At 47.2% G+C, this 15,371-nt stretch overlaps 2 protein-coding genes across 2 annotated transcripts in view; both read right to left on the bottom strand.

Moving 5' to 3' along the window:
• The window catches only part of LOC121929725, a 106,995-nt gene that overhangs the window by 33,890 nt on the left and 57,734 nt on the right, over nucleotides 1–15,371 (bottom strand). The gene's annotated exons all lie outside the window — the stretch shown is intronic.
• The window catches only part of LOC121929719 (alanine aminotransferase 1-like), a 102,082-nt gene continuing 94,473 nt past the window's right edge, over nucleotides 7,763–15,371 (bottom strand). Inside the window, 4 exon segments of the mRNA XM_042465575.1 lie at nucleotides 7,763–8,500; nucleotides 9,256–9,368; nucleotides 9,925–10,080; nucleotides 12,094–12,268. Of these exon segments, the coding sequence (XP_042321509.1) occupies nucleotides 8,410–8,500; nucleotides 9,256–9,368; nucleotides 9,925–10,080; nucleotides 12,094–12,268 (535 nt within the window). The 3' untranslated portion in view covers nucleotides 7,763–8,409.

Raw genomic sequence — 15,371 nt, 5'->3', positions numbered from 1 at the left:
AGGGCTATTCAACATCTTTATCAATGACTTGGATGACAGAATTGGGAGAATACTTATCAAATTTGCAGATGACACCAAATTAGGAGAAATAGCTAATACTTCAGAGGACAGGATCAAGATTCAAAATGATCTGAGTAGACTAGAAAGCTGGGCCACAGCTAACAAAATGAAATTCAAGGCAGAGAAATGTAAGGTACTGCCAATGGTGTGTGTCTTTCTGTGCGCGCATATGTATATATATCTCCTCCACAATACAATTTTTTTATACACACATAGATAGAAAGAGATAGCATGACATTGTGAGCCACCTTGGGCTCTAGTTAGGAAGTGGGGGGTATAAGAACAATAAATTTATAACAACAAATGTGACCGGGTGTTTGTTTATGTTCCCACATTGAATATGGAGGAAGCTTGTTTTCTGCTGCTCCCGAGAATAGGACACAATAGAGCAATGGATGCAAACGACAGGAAAAGAGATTCCACCCCAACATTAGGAGGAACTTCCTGAGAGTAAGGGCTGTTTGACAGTGGAACAAACTCCTTCCTCGGAGATTATGGTGGAGTCTCCTTCCTTGGGTTCTTTAAGCAGAGGCTGGATGGACATCTGTTGGGGATGCTTTGATGGAGAGTTCCTGCATGGCAGAATGGGGTTGGACTGGATGGCCCTTGGGGTCTCTTCCAACTCTAAGACTCTATGTTTCTAAGTGTGTGCCTATCCACACAGAATAAATGGAAACTAACTTGATGGCACATAGCAAACCTTTCATGGTATGAGTGTTTATATACACCAAAGCACTGGAGGAGGGCATGCCCATGATATGGATTGGCCATATGTGGGCTCCATTTTGCCCTCCCTGGCCCCCCTTGCCCACTTTCCTTACCCCCCGGCGGTGGCAAACAGCTCTCTGCCTTCCTCAGCCCATCCAGGAGCTCAGTGGCCAGCAGCCAGGTCCAGAGCAAGGCCATTCTGCAAATGGAGAGAAGAGACACAAGTGAGAGAGGGAGCAAAAAGGTAGGGCTAACGTGGCTGAGGTCTCCATAGAGGGGGATGGAGCTGAAATAAGCTCCAGCCAGTGAAAGACCTCTCTGGATGCATCCACACTGGAGAAATAACCTGGTTTGGCACCGCTTTAACTGCCCTGGCTCAAAAGGCTTATAATACATATATATATATATATATATATATATATATAATAAAGTTTTATTTATATACCGCCCTTCCATCGATCAGGGCGGTGAACAACAGCTAATACAATAAAATACAAATACATATATCAATAACAATATTAAAATAAACATTAAAACACATCATCAACATTAAAACCCCAACAGCCAGCTGCCATCACTGTCGAAGGGTAGGGGGAGACTAGCTGGAATCTAATTCAGGGAACGCCAACCTGAACAGGAAGGTTTTTAGCTCCCTCCTGAACTGGGCCAGGGAGGTAGCTGAGCGGAGCTCTAAGGGCAGCGTATTCCAGAGGGTCGGGGCGACAATGGTATATGACCTCCTTGTTGTGGAGGCCAGTCTAGCCCCTGGGACCCTCAAAAGTTGCTGCCCAGATGTTCTGAGGGTGCAGGGCGGAATGTATGGGGAGAGGTGGTCCTCCAGGTATCCTGGGCCCATGGGCCTATGGAATTCTGGGAGATGGTGTTTATTGTGGGCCCAGAGCAGAGAGGAGTGGAGCTTCACATTAAATCTGCACAGTTTCCTATGGCACTCTGATAGGGCTCAGTGGTCTCCAGAGACCCTACACCAGGGGTAGGCAACCTTTTTGAGCCGGGGGCCCCCAGACAACTGGGGGGCCAAAGCTAAAAAATAAGAATTATTTTTTAAAAAAATTAAATATATAAATAAACCGGAACAAACGTCGGGCAGAATTTTCAAATGGATGACACTTTTTTTTTAAAAAAAAAAATGGAGGACACATGAAAAAAATTGCTGATTTAAAAAAAATATGTTAATATAAATGCATGTTTCTGAGGCTTCTATAGACAATTGCCCCCCAAAGGCCCCGGCAGCAATCAGTGGTAGGACTGGGCTGGGGCCGGTCTCAAGGCCTCGCCAGGCCAGATCTGGCCCGCGGGCCGCAGGTTGCCTACCCCTGCCCTACACCATTTTGGTTGCTCTCCTCTGGACACACTTCTTTTTTCAATGTCCTTTTTGAATTTGAATCCCATGCTATGTAATTCTGGAATTAGTAATGTTGTGCTCTGTTTAGCCCTCTCAGTCAGAAAGCGCATGCCACCGCAAACTGCCAATCCCAGGATTCCGCAGCACGGAGCCATGGCAGTTAAAGAGATATCAAACTGCATTAATGCTGCAGTATGGCAGCAGCTGCAGTGGGCTCCCTTTCACTGTAGGGTTTTAAGGATATGTTGGAGGGTCAGCTTTCAGCTATGGATTCCTTCACTGGCAATTGGGGGGGGGGGGGGCAGGTTGGACTAGACAAAGTCCCTTCCAACTCTTCCATGGTATGAAAGCACTGCACTCTGCTACCATCCATTATGCAGAGGTTCTAGAGGACACTCAAGGTCCTCTCCGGTTTTATAATTCTATGGCCTTTTTCACACGGAGGAATGCATCACCGTCACGAAAGAAGAAGAAAGGGAGGGGGCAATCCGAATATGCAAGAAATTACATTGTAGTTTATCACACTCACAGGCAAACACAGCGTCCATCCGAAAGAGAAAGCAGTGTGAATGTGAATGAATTCATCACATGAGTATGTACCCATCGCCTTATTGATTTTGAATTAGCACGTTTGCGCATGCGCAGGGAGGACAGGACCCCATGGCCAATAGTAATCCCACGTCCCAACCGGAGACGCATTTCATACTAATGCAAATGCGAATTGACTGCCAATTCACAGTGGAAAAGGATTTATCAATTCAATATTTTTTTCTGAATTCAGCTATTCCTGGGATGTCTTGCGATTGCATTTGGATTGCCTTCTGTTTGGGTGCGATGCCGATTGAAAATCTTTTGCAAAATTTCATGAAATACCTTGGATGTCTCCGGATAAACCTTTGGTTAACCTTCCAATTTTCCTCGTGTGATAAAGTCCTATGAAAAATAAGAGGGGAGGGGGTGTCTTTTCTGATGGTATTAATTCCACAATCATTTGGAAAAATTAAGTGGAAAGAAAAAGCAGCACCACGAAACCCTCCCCATTTTACCTTGAGGACCGGAGTTCTGGATCTCTTGTCCTTCTCAGCTGCTGGACCATTTTGGGGAGAACAGGGGTCCCTCGGCCTTTGGGGCATCACACAACACAACGAAATTTAAGGGGTGGCTATTTCAGCCAACAAGGAGATGGAGAACCGTGTGTAGCCTGCTTTTGTCTCCTTCCCAGAGGGAGGTTCCTGACAGGTTCAAAGCCAATTGGACCCAAAGAGGCTGAAGTTTTAGCTTTACAGATCTTATCACGCTCATTTTCCCTTGCAAAGGGATGCCTATCTGTCCGTCCATCTCAGCGTTCTTTTATTTCCTTCCTTCTCAACTCTGCTATCGGATCTCAGCCTTAGCATCCAGAATCATGGGGCTCAGAGTGACGCATTTTACTAGGACAAAACATTGCATGCCTCTGTTTCAACAGTTTTCTCAGAACTGGTGGCTGTTAGAGTGCATCTATAATGTAGAAATAATGCAATTTGACACCCCTTTAAATCCTGGGATTTGCAGTTTTGTAAGGTCTTTAGCCTTCTTGGCCAAAGAGTTCTGTGGCCTCACAAAACTATACATCCCAGGACTCTTTAAGATGGACTTAAAGTGGTGTCGAACTGCATTATTTCTACAGCGTAGATGCACCCATAGTGGTGTCCTTCAGCCATTTCATGGCCATGTATTTAGACAATAGCTGTGCAGACAACTGGGATTGAGCATCCTTGATCCATGAAGTGTAGGAATACTGACTGCCTGAAAAGACTCCCTTTGTCTTGCAGTGGCACTAAATGCTTCCAGGGAGTCAGACCAGTCCGACCGACAGATTGGTTTTGACTTTGTTCCAGGTCCTCCTCTGGCAAACATGTGGGCACAAAAGGAATCAGTCCTCTCTGGTATGCCAACCAGATGCCACCAGAAAGCCCACTGGCAAGAGCCCAGTTGCTACATATACTCCCCCAGCTGATGTGTGCAGGTAGACTGCTTCTGCGTCAGGAATTTCCATGCAGGAGTCCTGAATAAGAGCCATGGAGAGTCTGGGAGACCAGGGTTTGAACCTCCACTCAGCCATGGATAGCCACTAGGTCAGTGATGGTGAACCTTTTATAGACTGAGTGCCCAAACTGCAACCCAGACCCCACTTATTTATTGCAAAGTGCCACGTCTCTCTGGCTTTCTAGTAAGAAACTCTGCCAAATTCTGTGCTAGGGTGACAGCATATGTGCCCACAGAGAGGGCTCTGAGTGCCACCTCTGGTACGCGTGCCATAGCTTCGCCATCACTGCACTAGGTGATCTTGGGCAAGTCCCACTCTCTCAGCCTCAGCAGAAGGCAATGGTGGCAATCTCCCTCTGAACAAATCTGGCCAAGAAAATCCTAGAAGAAGGTCAATGGGAGACGGAGGAGGGATAGTCAGAGGAAGGGAGGATGTTTGCCCAGGTGCTACTGCTTCCTGCTGGGTCTTATGGGAGTTGCAATCCCATATATCTGGAGATTGCCAGGTTGCAACCCAAACTGACCTATACTAAGGCCTCATTCCCACTACCTTTTAAACCAGATCATAAATTGGTTTGAACTGGTTCAAATGACCCTGGTTCCCACTTAATCTGAATTGCTGAAGTTATGTGCTAGACCCATTTAACCTGTGTCTTTTTGACACTGATTGTTTCCACTTCTTTTATGATAAATCAAATCTGCGCAAGTGTGAATCACATTGGAATTGATTCAAATTTCCCCTTTGGCCGTCTGGAACCGAATCATTTTGAATCGATTCATTTGTGAATGGGAACCACAAGTGGATTATTTTGGAGGGAAAAAATGCAATTGGGGCAAATGTAGTGGGAACCACGCTCCGCTGTTTAATCGATCCATCGATTCAGATCGCACACTGATTTATCTTTAAGTGGGAATGGGGCCTAAGACAGCAGTTCACAAACTTTGGTACTCCAGATACTTTAGACTTCAGCTCCCAGAATTCCTGACTGTTGGCTAAACTGGCTAAGTCTTCTGGGAGTTGCAGTCGAAAACACATGGAGGACCAAAGTTTGGGAACCACTGTACTAAGAGATGCACTAATAGGATGGTCTTATTTTGTGGGTCTCAAATGCTCCTCTCAGCTGTTTGGAGATGCTTATGTTTGGCAGCCAACAAACCAGAAATTGACTGATTAGATCTTGCAAAAGAAGAGAGAGGTTTATTAGCACAAAGCTCCTTGTGTTCTTTTCGCCCAAGACATTGTCTGTGCCCTGTATAGAGGAAGACGTGACCTGAGATAAGCAAGAACACTTTGCAAACGTGTGTTATTTCTTCATGTTCGAATTTCAACCATTTCCATTGTCTTCCTCAATGTTAGCTGTGCCTCCAGGTCACCTCCGCAGCTGAGGTTGTGGAAAGTCGTGTCGATGTGAAGATGGAGAGTCCGCTCTGGCTTTTTGTCTAGACTTTAAGAGAACTATCCAAGGTGTTGAACCTATTTTGGGGCAAAAGGATCCAGCAAATTGGATTGGTCTTTAAACACTCACAGGGAGCCAGCATTGTGTGGCAGTTTCAGTGTTGGCCTAGACCTTTGGGAGACCAGGGTTCAAATCCTAGTTTTGGTAAGGAAAATCGCTGGTTGATTGTGAGGAAGTCACTCCCTCTCACTGTTAGAGGAAGGCCATAGCAAGCCTGAATTGAATATATCTGGCCTAGAAAACTCTAAGTGAGGATTGTCATGAGTCAGAATTGACTTGAAGGCACATAGGAGGGGGGCCCCCATGGTACAGTGGTTTGAATAAGGGACTAGATTCCAGGAGACTAGGGTTCAAATCCCCATTCATCCATGGAAACCCAATGGGTGACCTGGACAAGTCACACTCTCACAGCTTTAGAGGAAGGCAATGGCACAGCTCCTCAGGATAAATCTGGCCAAGAAAACACTGTGAGAGGCAGTGTGGGATAGTGGTTTGAATGTTGGATTAGGACACTAGAGAAATCATAGAGCCCTACGATCCTGGCACTGGAAGGAACCACAAGGGCTACCCGCTCCAAACCCCTTGTTCAACTGGACCACTAGCAAATCCAATAGAGTAGCCACATCATGGTCAGAATCCTGTTGGTGCCATTGCTAACTGCCATCAAGTTGGCTTCAACATATGGTGGCTTTACGCATGAGAGCCCTCCTAGATGCTGTGTTCTTAACATCTCTACTTGATCCATCTATAATGAGGCTTTCCTCTTTTCCTTCTGCAAATTCAGGGCAACCAAGACCTGAGCTGAGCAGTTGAAGATGAAGTAGCTTGGAAGTCTCTCATTCATAGAGTTGCAATGAATCCAAGTCAACTTGATGGCCATTGACAACATGGGGGCTTCCTTGGTTGAATCAATCCATCTATAATATGGCCTTCCTCTTTTCCTTCTGCCTCCCCCCCGGCCAAAAATTGTTGTCTTTTCTAAAGAGTCATTTCATCTTGTGTTGTGTCCAAAATATGGTCATTCTGGATTCTAAGGAGCGTTCAGGCTTGATTTGCTCTGGACACAATGATCTGTCTTTTTTAGCAGTCCATGGTATCTGTAAAACTTATCCAGCACATTTCAAATCCTTGGTTTTCTTCCTGCCCTACACCTGTGTAAGTTCCCCTCCATGTAGTTTTACTTTTTTTGGCTGTTGTGCAATGGACATAGTCTGTGGTCTTATGAGAGGAGTTCCACAAACATAACCATTTCACATGGGCTTAAATCCCATTGGTAGTCCTGACTAGGGCAGAACCATCAATTGGATTTACCTATGTGTTGACTCCCCATACAACAGTTGATCCAATGGGCCAATGGTTACCAACCTTTGGTTCTCCTTTGGTTTTGGACTTCAGATCCCAGAAGCACAGAAGTCAACTTGGTCAGCCATCAGGAAGTTAGGCAAATGAAGTCCAAGGTTGGGAACTACACTACTGAAGAACCAAAGGTTGGGAACTACACTACTAACCACCAGGATCCTAGCCAAACAGTTGTGCATTATTGGATGGAGTATAATGTTTTGTCGGGGCCTTCAATGTGCCACTTGATTTCCTGGGACTGCAGAAACAGTCCCTGTGCATGATTCTTTGTAGTGCAAAGGGGCTGGTCCAGCATTGGTTGAACAATATTGGTATTCTGCAGAAGGGTGGCTTTGGCAAAACCATCACTTAATTACATGAGTGTAGGTTCACACTATGCGGGTGTAGGATCGCTGCCTGCATGTCCTTCCCAAAGAGTGTTGGTCTCCAACAGCTTCCTTGAACCCATGTGAGTTCACACACCCTTATCCCAATCTGAGCACATGGAATACCTCAAAGACGAGATGCATCTTTGGACCCCCACCAGGTCAAGAAAGACCTAATTTAGGGGGGTATCCCCTGATGCCTACATTTTCTCCTGTCTCCAAACCTTTGCTATCAGACATAACAGGGTCTTCTTGGTGGCTGTTCCCAGGCAGTGGAACTCCCTGCCAAGGGAGGCTAGACTGGGCCTCCAGCTTTTTTATTCAGGCAACCAACCTCAGATCTTTGAACCAAGCAGGTCCGCTTTCTTAATCCATGCCTAAATGGGTTGCATTTCCTGTGAATCCACAGAGATGAGAACCTCTCCTTCCAGTGTGTCCACCATGTGGGTTTTATTGATCCTTGTCTGTCCATCTCTCACATTCACAGAACTGCGAGGACTGGCTGGGAAGAGGACAACTGGAGGACCCTAAGCCTGAGTCCAAATGTCTGTGTTGGAAGACTATTTTGGTGCAGACCCAACAGGAATGGTACTTTCTTTCACCACTGGAAGCACCATGGATAGTGACTTCCATCCCTAAAGGCCTCAGGCTCCCTTAGAGAGGAGAGCATCCCAAAGGAAAAGCTGAGCATATCAGAGGCAGCAAAAAAAGGCACATTTCTGTCCACTGGCACAAATGGGCACCATTGGCACCACAGGAATGGTAAAAGAGATAAGGGTGGAGGGATCACTGATAAGACTGAGCAGGTCATTTCTATGACCACAGTGGCTGGTGCTGGGCTCTACTGTGGCCAAATGGAAGCCATGAGATGTCAAGTGGATAATGGAGACAGCAGAGTTGTCCCACTTCCCTGGCCATACCCAACTGGCATGGGCCTCTTGAGTGGAGCATTAAAGATAATAGATAAGAAGAATGGGATGGTTGTAGAGTCTGGAGGTGAGTTGGGCACAGGCCCATCGCCACTTCCGGCCCACTACTAGCCAAGCTTGTTGGCCATCCGCTCTGCCTGGGACTATGAATACTCTTGGGTGAACTTGTCATGGAATTGGCTCAGCTTCTTCAAGACGAGCTCCAACTTCTCCAAGGGTGGCAGGATGGTCATTCTGGGTTTGGAGAAAGAGAGTAAGAAAGATAGAAGTATCAGAGGGATGAAAACAGGATGCCAATAACTTTCATAGAATAGCATCCTAGAATCCTAAAGTTGGAAGGGACCCCATTTTGCCATGTAGGAACTCCAAATCATAGCACCCCTGACATATGGCCATCCAACCTCTGTTTAAAGACCTCCAAAGAAGGAGACTCCACCAAACTTTGAGAAAGCAGCATCTTCCACTGTCGAACAGCCCTTACTCTCAGGACGTTTCTCCTAATGTTGAGCTGGAATCTCTTTTCCTGTAGTTTGCATCCATTGCTCTATTGTGTCCTATTCTCTGGAGCAGCAGAAAACAAGCTTGCTCCATCCTCAATATGACATCCCTTCAAATAATGAAAAAGGGCTATCATATCACTTCTTAACTATCTCTTCTCCAGGTTAAAAATACCCAGCTCTCTCAGTCACTCCTCAGAGGAGGGTTTCCAGACCCTTCACCCTTCGCCCACGTTTGGACACACTCATTTCTCAACATCTTTTTGAACTGTGGTGCCCAGAATTGGGGAGCAGAATGGCCCTAAAATAGTCCTAGAGCCCCCCCCATAAGGTCCGGCGCCCAACATTCCTTTGGTGACTTATGGGGAACGTCTTGTGCTCCTGAGCTGGGACTGGTGTGTTGGCCTCCAGACAGATGTTTGGGGCTGTTCCCTTGCTCTCCTTGGACTAAGCCAAGGGCACCAGCCCCAAGAGAACCAGAAGGGGTCTTACCTGAAGTGAAAGGTCCCCTCTTTTTGTCCGAAGCCGCTCCCGGGAACGACGCAGATCCCCGTCTCCTCCAGCAGCTTGAGACAGAAGAACATGTCCGGAGCCTGCCCTTGGGCCTGGAGAACAGAGGAGAGAAGCAAGGGGTCCCTTATAATCACAGAATCTGGGCCATACCCCAAAGTTCATCCTGTCCAAAGCCCTGCCAGGGAAGGAACTGACCACTAAAGCACTTTTAGGAGGTGGCCATCCCACCTGTCTTTACAAATCTCTAATGAAGGAGAGATTCTGAAGTTGACTTTAGGTCTGTTTAATAGCTAGTTGGTAGACCACCAGCAGATAAATCCAGGGATCTCTGGACAGGGCTTAGGAAAGGCATTCTGCATGGAAGAAAGTCTGGCCAACCGCCATGGCTACTCAGAGTGGACAGTACTAGGCTTAGGTATTGTCCACTCCTGGGTCCAACTTGGTGGAAGGGAAGCTTTCTATGTTTGCATTATCTCCCACAGATCTTTAAAATGGCTGGATAGAGAGTGGCCACTTAAAGAAAAGCATGCCTTTCTCAGACAAGGAAACACAAGGAAAGAATAATGCACTGAATGATTCCAGCAGCTAGATGAGCTGGACACTGGGGATTTTGACCCCCTTACTTAAGCCCCCCTTCTCTCTCCTCACCTTTGCTTCTTGGACGGCTCGAGGGGGCAGCTGAATTTGGGGGAAGGCATACATGGCCCCCTGGACTGGGTTGCAATGGATCCCCGGCGTCTGGTTGAAGGTCTCCTCCGTGAGCCGGGCTTTTTTGGCCAAAGCGCCCAGCACTGCCTGTTTCTCCTGCAAAGAGAAGGGTCCAGGTCAGAGGAGGATGGACATGAAGACTCTAAGGCAAGCCAAGACTCTGGGGCTGCATCCATACTGGAGAAATAACCGGGTTAGGCACTGCTTTAATTGCCCTGGCTCAAGGCTATGGAATTCTGGGAGTTGGAGCATGTTGTGAGCCTAGCATGCTGGGGGTAGTTTTATGGGTTTTTGTGGGTTTTTCGGACTCTTGGCCATGTTCTAGAAGAGTTTATTCCTGACATTTCGCCAGCATCTGTGGCTTTGGCATCTTCAGAGAAGAGTTCAGAGTTATGTTCTGTAACTCATCTATTTTTTTTAATTTTAGGCATTCCATCTAATATTATTTTGCAATTTTGTTAATTTTAGTCTTCCTCATTCCCCCGTTTGTGATGAAAACAATCTACATATTGTATTACATCAATAAATTACAGATTGCATTCAGCATATTGTCTTTCTATTGCCTTTTCTTGGGCCTGAAAAACTGAGCAAGGTACCGATCCTAGAGGCAGTTTTTGTCTCAATCTATTGTTCCATTCTATCTCTAAAAAGCTTAACAATACACATACTATTCTATCTCTATTGACAAACCTGTTTAAATACTTGAATGGATGTCATATTGAGGAGGGAGCAAGCTTGTTTTCTGCTGCTCCAGAGAAATGGATGAGGAGCAATGGGTACAAAGTATAAGAAAAAGAAATTCCACCTCAACATTAGGAAGAACTGCCAAACAGTAAGAACTATTTGACAGTGGAAGAGACTGGTGGAGTCTCCTTCTTTGGCTGGATGGTCATCTGTCGGGGATGCTTTGATTGAGAGTTCCTGCATGGCAGATGAAGGGGATTGGACTGGATCAGGGCCCTTGGGGTCTCTTCCAACTCTAGGATTCCATGACCTGATACAGACTGGGGCTAATTTTAGGGCTTGGGAGAGCGGAGTGTCCATAATGGCTTGCCCCCATCCACATGGGGGCCGCCATGATGACATACGCAAGGTGCAGCGTTCAAACAGCACAGCACCACATAGACATCATTGTTGCATGTGAAGGTGCCAATGTAGGGTTGCCATATCCTGCCAGGGGGCGGGACTTTCCCGGTTTGGGGCAGGTCCGCACGGTCCCGCCCCGGTTTGGCCCCGTCCCTGGGACACACACCACCCACGTGACGGACACCAGGCAGGGAAAGGAGCCTCGCCTCCGTTCCCTGCTTGGCCTCCTCCGCCGGCGAGGGAGGCGGCCTGGCTCTGCTCCCTCCTTCCCGGCCTCTGTGGAGGCTTGGGCCTCCACAGAAGCCGGGAAAGGGAGTGGGGGTCGCCCGCCATCGCGGCGATCGCAGGCGCTCTCCTCCCTCCTTCCCAGCCTCTATGGAGGCCCAAGCCTCCACCGAGGCCAGGAAAGGGAGTGGGGGCTGGGAGGAGGCTGCTTTCCACCACGGTGATCGCCGTGATGAGGAGCAGCCCTTGCATCCTTCCCGGCCTGAGAGGAGGCCGAGGCTTCCTCCCAAGCTGGGGAGGAGGAGGAGGCCGCTTCCCACCGCGGCGATCGCTGCGATGACAAGCGGCCCCTGCGCTCCTTCCCCGCCTGGGAGCAGGCCGGGGCTTCCTCCCAAGCCGGGAAGGAGGAGGAGGACAAGGTTTTAAAATGTAGTACCTTAAAAAAAGGTCCTACATTTTAAAGCCTTGTCCTACATTTGTCCCGGTTCAGAGCTCCTCAGTTATGGCAACCCTATGCCAATGGCACCCTGGGCACGTCCTAAAAAGAACTTGCTGGGAGCAGGTTCTTTTTAGGGCTCCTGGAGACTGTGTTGTTTGGTTGCTGTGGCCTCTGTGTGGGGCAGAAAGGGGCAGCGTCTCAGCGCTCCTTTCTCCCCATCTGTATCCCCCTTGATTCTATAAATAAAGATGGCTATTTTTCAATCCCCAAGTCAGAAGTCAGGTATCCCCATGTGCATCTGTTCCATCCGCTGCCACAGCCCTTCCTCTGTGTATGGGTTTTGCCCTGGTGTTGCTCACCTGGCTGAATTGTTGGTAGGAAGGGTCTCCCGGCTGGGGCTGGTTCACAACCACATCAAGGAGGATCTGCCCCGTCACAGGCGGGCACAGCCGCACCGAGACCAGCTTCGTCAGCTGCTGCTGGACTTCGGGGTCCAAGTTGATCACCTCCATGTAGCCCCCCCGGAAGCCACACCTGGAAACGAAAGGCAAATGGGAGATGGCTTTGAGCAATATGACTTTGGAACATGACAAACAGGAAAGCACAAGTCTTAGAATGTGAGCCCAATATTTCCTTGGGTTTGTTTTCATTCAACTTCAGGTGTCCCTCTCTTTCAGTTTTACAAATGGCATACAACAAAATCTGGCCTCCTGGAGCCCCAGTCTTGCCCACTTGGCTTCCTGAAATTGCCTTCTCATCTCCTGACATCATCATTCAGTTATGATCATTCATTAAGATGTTGATCACCTCTATGCAAATCCCCCCCCCAAAAAAGCTGCACCTGGTAATATAAGGAAATGAGGTGATTATGGCCAACCCCGGCTTTGCTTTCGTCCAAGCTCAGGTGTCCAAGGCTTTACAGATGGTATACAGCAGGCCACGGGGCCAAATGTGGCCCCCTGGAGCCCCAATAGGCCCACTTGGTTTCCCAAATAGCCTTCTCATCCCCTGATACCATCATTCAGTGATGTTCATTTGTTCAGATGTTGATCACCTCTTTGTAACACCCCCTCCCCGGCCCCCAAAAGCTGCACCTGGTAATGTAAGGAAGATGAGAGATGTCTTTTGGAATATGACAAACAAGAAAGCTCAAGTCTTAGGATATCAATCCAATATTTCCCTGGTTTTGCTTTCATCCAACTTCAAGTGTCCAACACTTCCAGCTTTACAGATGGCATACAATTGGCTATGGGGCTAAATGTGGCCTCCAAGTGCCCCAATGTGGCCCACTTGGTTTCCCCAAATAGCCTTCTTGTCTCCTGATATCAACATTCAACTATGTTCATCCATTCCCTTGTATGTAAGCCCCCCCAGAAGCTGCACTTGGTAATGTAAGGAAAGTGGGAGATGACTCTGGGCAAGCCTTTTGGATTATGACAAAGAGGAAAACTCAAGTATTAGAATGTCAACCTGATGTTTCTTTTTGGTTCTGCTTCCATCCTGGATCAGAGGCAGTGGAAACCTACTTCAGGGGTCCAACTCCTTTGGGCTTACAGATGGTCTAAAACAGTGGAATTTTAGTCCATGGGGCCAAATGTGGCCTCCTGGAGCCCCAGTCTGGCCTGCTCAGCTTCCTCAAATAGAAGGAGCCTTCTTGCCTCCTGATACCATCATGCAGTCTGCATCTACACTGCAGAATTAATGCAGCTTGACACTACTTTAACTGCCATGGCTCCAGGCTATGGAGTTCTGGGATTTGTAGTTTGGTGTGGTGTGAGATCATAGAATCAAGACTCATAGAATCGTAGAGTTGGAAGAGACCACCAGGGCCATCCAGTCCAACCCCATTCTGCCCTGAGGAAATCCAAATCAAAGCATCTCTGACAGATGGCCATCCACCTCTGTTTAAAGACCTCCGGCAAGGACTGCATTCCACTGTCGAACAGCCCTTACTCTCAGGAAGTTCCTCCTAATGTTCCAGGTGGATCTCTTTTCCTGTAGCTTACATCCATTGTTCGGGTCTGTTCTCTGGCAGCAGAAAACAAAGCTTGCTCCCTCTTCAACATGACATCCTTTCAAATATTAAACAGGGTGTCATATCACCTCTTAACCTTCTTTTCTCCAGGCTAAACACCCCCAGCTCCCTAGTCCTTCCTCATAGGGCATGGTTTCCAGACCCTTCACCATTTTTGTCGCCCCTCCTTTGGACACATGGCTCCAGTTTCTCAATGTCCTTTTTGATTGTGGTGCCCAGAACTGGACACAATATTCTAGTGGGGCCTGACCAAGCAGAATACAGTGGCACTATTACTTCTCTTGATCTAGACACTATACTTCTATGATGCAGCCTAAAATAGCATTGGCCTTTTAGCTGCCGCATCACACTGTTCACATGTTCAACTTGTGGTCTACTTGGACTCCTAGATCCCTTTCACATGTGTTTCATTCACCCATTGTCCCCCATATCCTATATCTATCATTTTATTTTTCCTCCCTAAGTGCAATACCTTACATTTCTCCGTGTTGAAGTTCATTTGTTAGCTTTGGCCCAGCTTTCTAGTCTTTCAGGTCATTTTGAATCTTGATCCTGTCCTCTGGGGTATTAATTATCCTCCTAATTTGGTGTCATCTGCAAATTTGATAAGTATGCTCCCAATTCTGTCATCCAGGTCATTGAAAAGATGTTGAATAGCACTGGCCCCAGGACAGAGCCCCACTGGACACCCCTCTGGTCACTTCTCTCCAGGATGAAAAGGAGCCATTGTTGAGCACCCTTTGGGTTCGGCCGGTCAACCAATCCAATCCACGTAACAGTGCCTTGTCTAGTCACCTTTTACAAGCTTGTTTGCAAGATGTCATGGGAAACCTTGTCAAAGGCCTTACTGAAATCAAGATATACTACATCCACAGCATTCCCTTCATCTACCAATGGTCATTTTATAAAGAAAGAGATAGGTTTGTCTGGCATGACTTCTTTCTCTAAACCCATGTGACTTTTTGTGATGATGGCATTGCCTTCTAGATGTTCACAGACTCTCCGTTTAATGATCTGCTCCAGAATTTCCTGGGATTGATGTCAGACTAACTGGGGGATAATTGTTGGGCATCCTCTTTCTCCCCTTTTTGAAGATGGGGAAACGTTTGCTTCTCCTAGTCGGCTGGGATTTCTCCTGTTCTCCTAGAGTCCTCAAAGACTATTACATGGTGCCTCGGGTTACGAAAATAATTCGTTCCGCGGCCGCTTTCGTAACCGAAACCTTCGTAAGCCGAATTGCCATAGGCGCTAATGGGAAAAGCCGCGATTCCGTGCGAAAAGCCGAAAAAAGCACCAAAAGTTTTTTCGTAACCCGAAAAAAACATTCGTAACCCGGAACCAATAATCCCTATGGGATTTTTTCGTATCCCGAAAATTTTGTAACCTGGGTATTTCGTATATCCCGAGGTACCACTGTATTGCCATGGCTCCGATATTACATTTGCCAGTTCTTTTAGTACCCTTGGATGGAGTTCATTCCCGGAGACTTAAATTCATTTAGATTAAAAGGTGTTCTACTCTATCTCTTTACTTATTCTGTGCTGAATTCCCTTATTCTGTCCTTTGCTGCCATTATCCTCAGGTTGAGCCCCTTGCCTCTTT

Source organism: Sceloporus undulatus, chromosome 4 (genome assembly GCF_019175285.1).
Source record: "Sceloporus undulatus isolate JIND9_A2432 ecotype Alabama chromosome 4, SceUnd_v1.1, whole genome shotgun sequence".
Taxonomy (NCBI): Eukaryota; Metazoa; Chordata; class Lepidosauria; order Squamata; family Phrynosomatidae; genus Sceloporus; species Sceloporus undulatus.
This window is presented reverse-complemented; position numbering and strand designations above follow the sequence as displayed.